The 14420-nt window shown below is 32.9% G+C and overlaps 1 protein-coding gene across 2 annotated transcripts in view; it reads right to left on the bottom strand.

The window, feature by feature from the left end:
• LOC114331770 (ATP synthase subunit C lysine N-methyltransferase) overlaps positions 1-10283 on the bottom strand; it is a 142511-nt gene extending 132228 nt beyond the window's left edge. For both annotated transcript variants that reach the window (XM_028281418.2, XM_028281417.2), the window contains exons 1-2: positions 10063-10283; positions 8874-9053 (exon numbers count right to left, since the gene is read on the bottom strand). In XM_028281418.2, the coding sequence (XP_028137219.1) occupies positions 8874-9053; positions 10063-10156 (274 nt within the window). In that variant the 5' untranslated portion in view covers positions 10157-10283. The remainder of the gene's footprint in view (positions 1-8873; positions 9054-10062) is intronic.
• Between the last annotated feature and the right edge of the window lie 4137 nt (positions 10284-14420).

A 14420-nucleotide genomic window follows, 5' to 3' on the forward strand; every position in this document is an offset into this window, starting at 1 on the left:
GGTTGGCGGTTGCGGTCAATAGGGAACTTGCACAATTTTTTTTATTACATAATAATGTTCAGTTTTGTTTCAGGACCATACGTATTCTCTCGGACAGTCAGGCAGCACTTAAGGCCATTGCCAGCTGGAGAATTAACTCTAAGTTTGTGCTGGAATGCCGACAACACCTGGAAACCCTGGCCTACCGAAACCGAGTGGAACTCGGGTGGGTGCCGGGACATACGGGGGTTGAAGGAAACGAAAGAGCCGACTCACTTGCGAGAGAGGGCTCGGCTGTCCCCCTTACTGGGCCTGAGCCTGGCCTAGGGGTGACCAAATCGGCTGTCAAAGGAGCCGTTGCTAAATGGATCCTTGCGCAGCACACCCGACACTGGAACGATATTTCGGGACAGCGGCACAGCAAGTTAATGATGGGGCGGCCAAACCCCTCGCTAACCGATGAGGCCCTACGACTCGAAAGGAAAAAGCTTAGGGCGGTAACTGGCTTACTAACCGGACACTGCACCCTAAGAAAACACCTGCACAACATGGGGATCTTTCACGGAGACCCTGTTTGCAGGAAATGTGGGGAGGCAGATGAAACTGCCTCACGTGTCATATTTGACTGTCCAGTCCAAACCCGATGGCGACTGCAATACGGGGTCGAAAACTCGAACCTAAGTGTCAGAAGTCAGGTAAAGAACCTAATAAAGGAGCTTGTCCTGCTAGCTGGGAGAATGGACCTCTTATAGGTAACAGACGACTTAACTTCAAGTTAAGTAATCCCGAACCCATTGGGGACAAAAACCCAATGATGGTTTAACCCGAGACCGAACGGTGTGCAATAAGTCTACTCAGGCTGTAGCACGGGCCCCAGGGCCACCCGATTCGATCTAACAACAAAAAAAATGTTCAGTTTTGTTTAAAAATAAGATTTCCAAAATTTCACGCTTCAAAAACTCGTAATAACTTAGAAATACGTATTTAAAGTCTTCAGCGGTATAAAATAGTTCAAACGACCCGTGACGTCACATAGTTTTACATTAGTTATTATTATGGTTATATTTCGCTGTGTCTAGGTACACGCTAACGTGTACGCAAATAAAAAAGTTAGGTATGTACAAGCGAATTAAACTTCATCAAGCCAGTGACGTTATTATTTAGCGTGCGCAGTGACTATATATTTTGGTACATGCTATTTTGATATGTTTAGCGTGTGTTTGATAGAAAAATATTTGTTAAAGGAAGGGAAGCAGGACTATTCAGATGTTTAAAACTTAATTGTAATAAATCAATGTATATATTAAAGTATATATTTAGGTTAGCAAAATAAATACAGTGAAACTTGGATAATTCTAATCTCAGGGGACCGTTAAAAAAATTCGAATTATCCAAAAATTCGAATTAAAAAATAAATCTACAAAAACAAGGATTACCTACAAAAACCTGCAAATGATAAACATCAGGAGTTGATCATCAAAAAAACAGTATGTAGTTGATCATTTTTATCGCTTGGAGATGTTTTTGTTCCTATTCTTGCCAGAGTTTTGTCATCCTAAAAAAATAGGCTAACAAAATTCGGCCAAAAATACCAATTAAAACATTTACAAGCTATAAAAAAGACCGACTTTATTTTTTCCAAAGAGATCCGAAATTTTTAGCTGCTCTTTAGAATTTATCTTCTCAGTAATGACAAGATATGATCTTCTCAGTAATGACAAGATTCTAAGATATTTAGAAAAGATAGCAGAAAAGTTCGAATTATTCAAAATATAATTCGAATTATTCACGACTTTTTACCATTACTTATATAGGAAATGCTAGGGACCAGAATAAAAATTCGAATTAAATAAGATTTCGAATTATGGAAGTTCGAACTAAGCAGGTTCCACTGTATATGTATTTAGTTGACATAACACGTAAAAAATATTGTTAAACTAATTTTTATACGTAAATTAATTATTATAATCAACTATTCTAAATGGGAAATAAGCCACAATTTAACTAAAAAAAAATGATTTTATTAACGTTTCGACGTCCAAATCGGATGTCATTGTCAAAATACAAAAATTAGTCAGATTAAATAAATTATTAGAAAAATTTTTTACTAAGCAACACCATTTTTGTTTAATTTAATAATATTTTGTATTTTGACAACGACGTCCGATTTAGACGTCGAAACGTTAATAAAATCATTTTTTGGTTAAATTTTGGCTTAGTTCCCATTTAGAATAGTTGATTACAAAAATGCCACAAGGATAATAGCTTCAGAACAAGTTAATTATTATTGGGAAAGCTTTAGGTCTTCTTTTTATTTTAATCTTTTACGGTAATACATACTATTTCATTTATAACTAAAAAAAATACATATTAATTTATAGTCTCTTATCTTTTTCGTACTGTTTTAAAATGTTCTTAAACTCATTAAAAGAACTAAATAATTGTCCACACTCCGTAGTTAATTTAAAAACAAACACTAAACAAATAAAAAATAAGAAATCACTGACACTCTAACTTTTTTATTTGCGTACACGGTAACGTATACCTAGACACAACCTTATATTTAGGTATATTCTTCTTCTCCTTCTTTAGTTTATTGGCCTCCACCTACTTGGGTATTTGGCAAGCTCATCGTCGTGGAATAAGTCAAAAATATTTATATTCTAATGACTTTTATCGTATGTCATTGTAATAATATATACCAGTTTGTTAAAATTGTAGTTTTATACTGTTTTTGAAGGAAAGGAACGAAGGTTTACTATTGAAAATAAAACCATTTTGTAAAAGTACGAATTTTTCTATGGATAGTTCAAACGATCAAAAACACTTGTAACGTCACATAAATGTATTTTCTACTGACGTTTATAACGTCTAATTTAAAATTCTGTTTACTTTATTGGAAAAATGTAAATGTAAAACCAAGTGACGTCACGATGCGTTTTGGACCACCTGTTTTAATTTGAATTTTTAATCGTCTTTAGGGGCCAAACGAAAGACAAACAAAACTTTTTTATCTTTTTGATACATGTTTTAAATTATGTTGTGTTGTGATTTATAACATTTTTTTCGAATATAAAAATTTATGCAAGTTCCCTATTACGCTGTGAGCTGTGAAATAATCTACATATTTTAATGATTATTACATGTACCTACACTATGATAATATTCTAATTAATATATTTCGGCAAGTAATGAAAACCAATTGACATCATTAATTAGAATAAATAATTATAGATATTATTTTTATATGTTGTTCTGAAGCTATTTCCTTGTGGCATTTTTATGATTAATTATTTATATGGGAAATAAGCCACAATTAAATGAAAAAAAATAATTTTATTAACGTTTCGACGCCCAAATCGGGTGCCGTTGTCAAAATACAAAATATTACTAAAATAAACTAAAGTGTTGTTGCTAAGCAAAAAAAATTCTTCTAATAATTTATTTAATCTCACTCATTTATATTGGCAATTCAGACATATATTATACATTTTAAAGTAGAAGACTTTAAAATGATATTGCCAATATTTATGAGTTGCGTTCCTGGGACGACTTACTGAAAGATAGTTCATTCGATTACATGAAATTAACCCCAACTCAAGAATATCCGTCATAAAAAATTATAGCATGTGATATGTCTTTAAAAAGACAACCAAATGCAACGACAGTAAAATTCTCGCGTTAGAGACTTCATAGTAAATCTCAAGGGAAAACCAGGAAAAACCCTGTGATACTATCCCGACATCGTAAGTATTTGGTCTTACATTAATTTACTCTCAAAAAATAATACCAAATTCTGACTTGTAACATGTTTAAATTATAAATATTATTAATAATACTAGATATATAAGTAATACTAAAATATAAAATATGTACTAGCTCGATATTATTGACTTACTAATCTTGGTATTTTCTTTCTATTGACTTCCTCTTTCAGTATGGGTAACCACATCCTACTGCATTCTACCGAGGAATTTGCGACACAATTGGTTTCATTTAGCATAATTAGAGCCGCTTCTTTGATTTTTCTCTTTTTATTATCTGATTCTTTCAGGACTATACTTGAATCTCTCCACTGAACTCTATGTTCATTATCCCATGCGTGTTGACATATTTGAGATCTCTCAAATACTCTATTTTTAATATAAGATTGATGTTCACTTATTCTAACGTCTAATGGTCTTGATGTCTCACCTAAATAAAATTGTTCGCATTCACAACGTATTTTATAAATGCAATTTTTAAACAACATTCAAAACAACAAACACATTGAGATCTATTCTATCTAAAACTAAACCTAACAATGATCAAGAAAGAACAAAAAATTGCATTTATAAAATACCTTGTGAATGCGAACAATTTTATTTAGGTGAGACATCAAGACCATTAGACGTTAGAATAAGTGAACATCAATCTTATATTAAAAATAGAGTATTTGAGAGATCTCAAATATGTCAACACGCATGGGATAATGAACATAGAGTTCAGTGGAGAGATTCAAGTATAGTCCTGAAAGAATCAGATAATAAAAAGAGAAAAATCAAAGAAGCGGCTCTAATTATGCTAAATGAAACAAATTGTGTCGCAAATTCCTCGGTAGAATGCAGTAGGATGTGGTTACCCATACTGAAAGAGGAAGTCAATAGAAAGAAAATACCAAGATTAGTAAGTCAATAATATCGAGCTAGTACATATTTTATATTTTAGTATTACTTATATATCTAGTATTATTAATAATATTTATAATTTAAACATGTTACAAGTCAGAATTTGGTATTATTTTTTGAGAGTAAATTAATGTAAGACCAAATACTTACGATGTCGGGATAGTATCACAGGGTTTTTCCTGGTTTTCCCTTGTGATTTACTATGAAGTCTCTAACGCGAGAATTTTACTGTCGTTGCATTTGGTTGTCTTTTTAAAGACATATCACATGCTATAATTTTTTATGACGGATATTCTTGAGTTGGGGTTAATTTCATGTAATCGAATGAACTATCTTTCAGTAAGTCGTCCCAGGAACGCAACTCATAAATATTGGCAATATCATTTTAAAGTATTCTACTTTAAAATGTATAATATATGTCTGAATTGCCAATATAAATGAGTGAGATTAAATAAATTATTAGAAGAATTTTTTTTGCTTAGCAACAACACTTTAGTTTATTTTAGTAATATTTTGTATTTTGACAACGGCACCCGATTTGGGCGTCGAAACGTTAATAAAATTATTTTTTTCATTTTAATTGTGGCTTATTTCCCATATAAATAATTAATCATTATTTTTATAGTAAACAAAAACAAAGAAAAATATCTTTGACAAGTAATGACATAAACGTGGCCATGATGAAAAGTCACATTCTAATGTTTTGACAGTGCTGTCAAAAATTTTGACCTACGTAATCTTGCTTTTGTAGTAAAAATACTACATATAGTATTTTTACTACAAAAACGTTATTACGTAGGTCAACATTTTTGACGAAAGAGAACTGTCAAAACGTTAGAATGTGACTTTATATTAATATGACAATAATGAAAAGTCACATTCTAATGTTTTGACAGTTCTCTTACGTCAAAAATTTTGACCTACGTAATAACGTTTTTGTAGTAAAAATACTATATATGTAGGTTTTGTACAAGCAAAATAATTAAAAAAATTTTCTGATGCATAAATTTGTGCTCGAAATAAAGTAATTCGTATAAATTAATTAAATAATGTCTCTTTTTAGTAGGTATTAACTCAATATAAGCTTTTTTCAAGTAAACAAGAATGCAAAAACGGCTGGCGATAGAAAATTTTAATAACTGTCATTTTGACCGCTCTGGTGCTTCTAGGTATGCAAAAATGCTGGTGCTTCTAGTGTTAAGCCAAATTTGGCACCAAGGTTTTTTTTTGATGAATAAGATCGAGGTCTTGAACCGGAAGAATCGGTTTACCAGAAGCTGTGTTTTTACTGTTTTTTATGTAAAAATATGTTGTTTTTTCATTCACTCTGTATATATTGTTTTCAAAAAGGTAATACAGTCGAACCCGCTTATGGAATAGCCTTCGTGCCAAGCAAAAATATTCTTATAACCGGGATATTCTAATAACCGATCACTAGTGGCTAGCCGTAATAAGTGTAGCGAATATACGTAATAATAGTACATACTATGTTAAATATGTATATGTATATGGTTTTAGGTCTTTTTATGTCAATAATACAATGGCGTAACGTATTTATTAAAAAACCAAATTACATTATTATATTATGTTGATGCATACAGTAATTAATATGAAATGTATGCAATAGTAAATATTTTCGTATTAAAATACATAATATACTTAATAAGAAAATTACTTATTAAGTCTTGAAAAATAATCGGTAATTGTAGCTTGTTTTCTTGTTACATAAAATACTAGTCACTTTTGTTGCTCTGAATTATAAAAATTAGAAAAATTTACAATGGTTTGGCCACCCCGAAAACAATTTATAATTTTACAAGGTATTAGGATGGGCGAACTGTTTCTTAAAAATTTTATTACAGTCAACTGGGTGGCAATATGCATAGTTTCTAAACAAAGGAAATTATTTTACGACTGAATTTGTCATAAACAGTTGAATTGGTACTCATAACAACGCAATAAAATATTTACTACCTATCTGACAAACAAAAATAATATAAAGAAAACAGCACTACAGGCCTTCGAAAGCCCTTGGCGAGAAATTATAGTACAAGACATAATTTAAATTTTTAGGAATTTCGAAATTATAGGTAAAAATTTATTCGTTGACCTGAAATATTATTCTAATAAACGTCTTATGAATACGTATGCCAATAAACGGATAAATTTATTAAGGAGTAAATGGAAACGATTCTGGACCTCGAATTTATATTCCATAAACCGGGATATTCCTATAACCGGTACTCTAATAAGCGGGTTCGACTGTACCGAAATTGAAGAGTGTAAAAATATTTTTAGGAAAGATTTTTAAATTTTTAGTTATGTTAGTTACCATTTAATAAATGCATATCGTATCTTCACATGTACCTATGTCAGCAAATTCATTTTGAATGCCCGCCAGTTTTGTAAAAGACAAAATCTGAGATGGCCTCATATCTAAATTTGAATCTTTGTATGTGTAGTGTGTGTGGTCCATATTATATGCTTTTACCATTAAATGCACAATAATTCTTATATTATTTGCACGAATCTGCCGCACATAGGTTCATAGGTACATATGAAGATACGTTATGCATTTATTAATTGGTAATTAACATAACTAAAGAGTTCAAAATATTTCCTAAAAAATACTTTACACTCTTTTCAACGCTGATATTAACTTTTTGAAAAATTAATACATACAGGGTGCAAGAATTAGTAAATAAAAAAACATGTTTTTACATAAAAATCAGGAAAAACACAACTTCTTGTAAACCGATTCTTCTGGTTCAAGACCTTGGTCTTACACATCAAAAAAATAACCTATATACCAAATTTGGTTGACGTCAGACTTTTCGTTCAAAAGTTATCGTGCTATTAGTCACATAAGTACAGTCGCCATTTTGAATGCCTGCCATTTTTGTAAAAGGTAAAATCTGAGATGGAGTTATATCTAAATTTGAACCTTGATGGGTGTAGTATATGTGGTCCAAATTATGTGCTTCTACCATTAAATGCACAATAATTCTTATAATATTTGCACGAATCTGCTGCATATAGGTACATGTGAAGATACGTTATGCATTTATTAAATGGTAATTAACATAACTAAAAAGTTCAAAATATTTTTTACAAAATATTTTTACGCTCTTTTCAATTGCTGTATTACCATTTTGAAAAATTAATATATAGAGGGAAAAAATTGAAAAAAAAAACATATTTTTACATAAACAACCAGTAAAAACACAACTTCTGGTAAACCATATCACAGCAACCTTCTGGTCATATCACAGCAACTTTCACTCACGACTAACTTACGCAATCCTTTCCTGGGGACACTCTTGCCATATAGATAAGGCGTTTGGTCAGCAGAGAAAGTGTATTCGCATAATCACAGGTCAGGGTTATCGGGACGATTGTAGGCAGTCTTTCAGAAACCTGAGGATTCTCACACTACTTTCTGTGTACATTATGCAGTGCCTGTTGTATGTTCATCAAAATGTAGATCTGTATAAAACACAACAGCATACTTATCAGACTAGAAATCATGATGCCCTTGTACCAGACTTCAGTCGACTTGAGAGGACCAGAAATGGAACCAGATACCTAGCATTGAAATTTTATAACTGTATACCAATATCTATTAAAAGTCTTGATTTTAACCAATTTAAGAGACAAATTAAAAATTATCTTCTGATGGGTGCTTTCTACTCATTTGAGGAGTACTTCAGATCTAAATTTTGTTTTGTCCTGTAATTTAATTAGTGTTTAGTTTTTAAATTTTAGTAATAGGTTTTTTTTACTGAAGTACTGTCAACTTTTAATGTAATTTTAGACAATTTTAATTATTGCTGACCTGCAAAAGTACATTTGTACATTATTACCAATAAATACTCTACTCTACTCTAACCGATTCTTCTGGTTCACCATATCCATCTTGTAAATCAAAAAGAGAACCTATTTACCAAATTTGGTTGAAATCGGACTTTTCGTTCAAAAGTTATGGTACTATTAAACACATGTATAGGGGTCAATTGGAATGCCTGCCATTTTTGTAAAAGGCAAAATCTGAGATGGACTCATATCTTAATTTGAACCTTTATATGTGTAGTATATGTGGTCCAAATTATATGCTTGTATCATTAAATGTGCAATTGTTTCACATATCGGCCGCACTGGTAGGCTCAGTCTATGTTAATATATACATCTATGAGTCAAAAGCACTACTATAATTGAAAAAAATATTACCCAAAACAATCCTTCCATCTCCTGATCCTAGATCTAAAAGGGTACCAGTTCTTCCTTTGAGAGCGGCCAATATATTTTTAACTTGATGATCTGTAGCTGGAATATATGGTAAACAATATTTTCGAAATGCAGGACTGATAAATGGGGCACATATTACTGTCAAACCAATTGCAACACCTCCTGAAATATTGTATTTAGGTACAGTAGAACCCCGATTATCCGGGTGCGGATTATCCGTGCTGTGATTTTCTATTACTCAAGTTGCATTTTTGAGGTTTTATCAAAATAGCGTAACGTAAATCACTTGACGGAAACTCTATATGACGAAAGAGAGACTCATAATGAAGGATTTATTTTTTTCTGTTATTTTTTATGGTAGGTACTCCATCTAATTTACTTACCTTTGCACGTCATCCGCGTCATAGCCTTTGACGTCACATGATACCAACACGAAATATTTAGGCGGTAGGTGTGTTCTTTTTTAGAATCACTTTGCCCAGTACACTGGCATTACAGCCACTAGACATATTCTATTATATACGCGTAGAAATAATATTTAAAGATTTCTATTAATGTTAACTTAAAAGAAATACCCAATAATATGTTTCATTTAATTTGAACAAGTGGATTATAAAGCGTTTGTATGAAGCACATTTGTTCGGAATACACTGTAACTATAATCGAATGAAGGTAATATTTTGGCATAAATTGGTAACATTTATTTGACAGTTGCGGTGATAACACTTCATATTTGTTTATATTCTTTACTATAAGTATTTGTTTCATTATATTTACTGTTTTTATTATGTACTTTAATGTAAGATTATAACTTAATTATTGTTTTCTTTTTCTAAAGTTTTTATTTATTTACATTGAATATTAATTTGTTTTGCTGTATAATCCACTTCCGAAAAAATTGTGTGACGTATTTGATTTAAAATGAATTCAATAATTGTTTGTAATTGGGCAACAATGTCAACTTAGATCTCTAACGTAGATAATGACCTGCAACGGTAAGTAAATTAGAGGAACTGTATGTATGTGTATACATACATTGATATGTACATAATGTATTATACATAAAAAATACATGTTCGGATTATCCGTACTACCCTTCGGTCCCGACTAGCACGGATAATCGGGGTTCTACTGTATATGTATTTTCTAAAATTATCCATGTTAGGTTTACCTGTGATTGCTACAAAAAATTTTCCAGCGGGAGATATTTTCTTTGGAAGCGACCGAGGCTCCGTTTGTTCAGATGTTTCAAATAGAGTATTCATCGGTGCAATTAACTAAAATACATGTTTAGGGTAGAAATAATTAGTTATTTTGTATTTTAAATTTTAACATAAACATAACCATAGAATGTCATAGAAAAAAGTGTTGTTTCTTCTTCTTTTTTCGGGCAATGTCATGTCACCTACATAAGTGACAAAATTCGCAAAATTAAATTCCAACAGAGGGCGCTCAAAATTTCAAAGATGGACGACAACTCTAGGAAAACAATTCATTTTGTCATTTGAATTCACAGTTCTAAAACGTTAAATTAAAATCATTTACAGGAGTGTTTTGCCAAAATAACCACTAAGTTTTGCAACTAAGACATCTTATAAGTTAAAGACGACTCAAAATTATGTTTAATCTGTATGCATTCATTAAAATTTGATGCTAACTACTAATCTCTTTTTACCTTTTTTTCGTAAAAAAATCTGGCCCCCCGATAATCACACGGCGTTCTAAAAATTATTAATCTATCTTAGGATTTCTAATTTTGTTTTTAATTTAATTAATAGGTGCACTACAGTTTATTTTACACCAACGGATAACAATTTTTAATTAAATAAAAACTGGAAACTAAGTAGGTGAATTTATTTTATAATAATTGTGTTCTGGCAATTACGAAGTGGTCGGGATATTTTGCGTAACAATGTACATTCTATGTACAGAATATAAACTACATTTTAATTTATTTATTTAATTTTGCAGTCGCTTAAACATTAAAAAATACTACATTTAATACAAACGTTAAATTAACAAAATGTGTGATTTGGCATTGGTTAATTTAGGTCATTACGTAGAGTATAATAGGAATGAATACTAAGGAACACTGCAATAGTTTTTTTAAGTCGAAATTATTGTTAATTACAACATAAACTGACCGCAAATATGTACACAACGTAACTGGAGACCGGAATTTGAATTCTTGTTGTTAGCTTATAGTCCAGCCTGTATCGTCGCCCCCGTTAGGTAACATATATTCGGATTCGATTTTGTTGCACAAACTCACTTAAAAAGAGTTTCTTATAACAAATATACAGAGTGCCGGGAAGTGCCGCGGTCGGAAAATTGTTTAAAGATTTTTTTTAAACAAATTCAAAAAATCAATTTTTTCACTTCAAACAATCAATTTTTTCACTTCGTATAATTTTTATTATTCTTTGAGTCATTATGAGCGAAAAAGGTTTCTTGTAATATTTCTCTAAAATTGACTGTTGTTGAGTTATACTCGATTTAAAATTTGAAAAACGCGAAAATGGCCATTTTCAAGGCTTAATAACTCGGTTAAAAATTATTATTAGGACAGTCAAAAAGTGAATGAATCGAAGTTGAAAGCCCCCCTACATGATTCTGAAGAAATTTTGTAATTATTTTATTACTGAGCTGTTATTTTTAATTGTTAAATAAAAGCGCTAAGTGAGGCGGCCGTCAATGTGAGTGCAAGTAAGATGCACCATTAGACGGCCGGAATGGTGCACTCACTATTGACGGCCGCCTATATGCAGTTAGCGCTCATTGTTATTAATTAAAAATAACAGCTTAGTAATAAAATAATCACAAAAATTTCTTCAGGATTTTGTATGGTGGACTTTAAACTCTGATTTGGTCACTTTCTAACTTTCATAGCAATAATTTTTAACCGAGTTATTAAGCCTTGAAAACGGCGATTTTCGCGTTTTTCAAATATTAAATCGCGTATAACTCGACAAAAATAAATTTTAGAGAAAAATCACAAGAGACCTTTTTTGCTTATAGACCTGGATCCCGCTTACCAAAAAAAAAGTTGATTAATAGCAAGCTGAAAATTTGTTAATAGCTTAACGGTGTATAGTCGGACAAACTTTGATGAAAAGGGAACACTGGAACAGGGGAAGTTTTAATTGTGGAACAGTTTAAAAATTTGGAACGTCACATTACGAAAACGTTTCATGTGTTTTGTCAGACAGAACTTCCAATTCATTTGCTACCATTTCATTAAACCCTCATGCAAAAATCAGACTGGTGTTTATCACCAACTGGGCATTTTAATAAGTGGAACACGAAGAACATGTCAAATGTCAGAAATCATGTTGGTTAGTAATAGCAGTCTGATTTTTGCATGAGAGTTTAATGTGTAACGGGTAGTTCTTTTAAGGACGACAGACTCAGTAAAACACAATTTAAAAATAAAGCAAATATATTAAAGGTAATTATATACAGTTTAAAACAAATAAAATAAAATATAATTCCATCTTCTGCAAAGGAAAAACAATATTAAACTTTATTATAGTTATCCGATCATAATAGCAACATCGAAATAATACGATAATCAATATATACAATAATAATCTCGCTACGTTAAAACAACGTAGCCTGGAGACGGCATTTCACTTCAATGCAGTCACTCGTTCCTCGCTACTACCGCCTACTGCGATAACGATTGTGGCAAGACTCCACGTCACTACGGTGGCGTCTACCTAGGCATAGTTCCGCCTCACAAACGGCGCATCTTTGCCAGGCCAGCTGAAGCTCGTTCAATACGCGAGGCATCAGCTGTTGAGCCATAGTAAGTTCAATACACGAACCATGACTGATTTTCTCATTCTCCTAGCTCGCCTTAAATATGCTCTCGATGCCCTCTCCTTCGGTTTCCCCCAGCGGTGCCGTGAAGAAGGAATGCGCAAACACGGACACTCCATCAGTCCCCTCCGGTAACAACAGCTCATCGCCCGCCGAGGCATCACATCGTTACACCCCCTTCTCTTTGGAAAACAAAAAAAAAATGTAGCATACATTTTTTTTTTGTGCCGTGTGTGCAACACGGCTTGGGCTCATCATCGGTGTGGTCTTGGTCGGTTCTTCCTTACTTCGTAAACTGGTCCTGGATGGCTGTCAAGAAGATGCTTCCCTCTGTAGATCTTGGTCGTGGTCCCCTCATATCCATTGGGACAGTGTACCAAGGCTTTTCTACAGAAATGGTCACATTCTTCCTGCTGGCTGCATCTGCGACGGTTTACCCTTAAGGCATGAAGAAGATGCTTCCCTCTGTAGATCTTGATCGTGGTCCCCTCATATCCATTGGGACAGTGTACCAAGGCTTTTCTACAGCAAATGGTCACATTCTTCCTGCTGGCTGCATCGGCGACGTTTATTTTCGGTTCCTTCTCGGTTTCGGTTCCTTAAGAATCTGAAAACAAAGAAGCTTAATCATCTTTGAACGGGTTCTATTTATTTATCCACGACGTGGACCTGGTACTGAGTCTGTGTCTTTGTATGGTTCTAATTATTGCTCGGGTGCCAATTTGTAACGGGTAGTTACAAACTGCGTAGCTTTTATTTTGCTCGGGCGCCATTTTGTAACGGGTAGTTCTTTTAAGGACGACAGACTCAGTAAAACACAATTTAAAAATAAAGCAAATATATTAAAGGTAATTATATACAGTTTAAAACAAATAAAATAAAATATAATTCCATCTTCTGCAAAGGAAAAACAATATTAAACTTTATTATAGTTATCCGATCATAATAGCAACATCGAAATAATACGATAATCAATATATACAATAATAATCTCGCTACGTTAAAACAACGTAGCCTGGAGACGGCATTTCACTTCAATGCAGTCACTCGTTCCTCGCTACTACCGCCTACTGCGATAACGATTGTGGCAAGACTCCACGTCACTACGGTGGCGTCTACCTAGGCATAGTTCCGCCTCACAAACGGCGCATCTTTGCCAGGCCAGCTGAAGCTCGTTCAATACGCGAGGCATCAGCTGTTGAGCCATAGTAAGTTCAATACACGAACCATGACTGATTTTCTCATTCTCCTAGCTCGCCTTAAATATGCTCTCGATGCCCTCTCCTTCGGTTTCCCCCAGCGGTGCCGTGAAGAAGGAATGCGCAAACACGGACACTCCATCAGTCCCCTCCGGTAACAACAGCTCATCGCCCGCCGAGGCATCACATCGTTACAAATGAAAGGGTAACAAATCAATTGGATGTACTGTCCGACAAAATAGTTACATGGGGCGTTTTCGTAATCTGACGTTCCAAATTTTTAAACTGTTCCACAATTAAAACTTCCCCTGTTCCAGTACATCAAAGTTTTTCCGACTAGACACCGTTAAGCTATTAAGAGATTTTCAGTTTGCTATTAATCAACTTTTTTTATACGCGGGATCCAGGTCTATTATAATGATCCAAAAAATCTAAGAAAATCGAACGAATCGAAAAAATTAATGTTTTGAATTTGTTTAAAAAAATTGTTTAACAATTTTTCGACCGC

Source organism: Diabrotica virgifera, chromosome 3 (assembly GCF_917563875.1).
Source record: "Diabrotica virgifera virgifera chromosome 3, PGI_DIABVI_V3a".
In the NCBI taxonomy this organism is placed as follows: Eukaryota; Metazoa; Arthropoda; class Insecta; order Coleoptera; family Chrysomelidae; genus Diabrotica; species Diabrotica virgifera.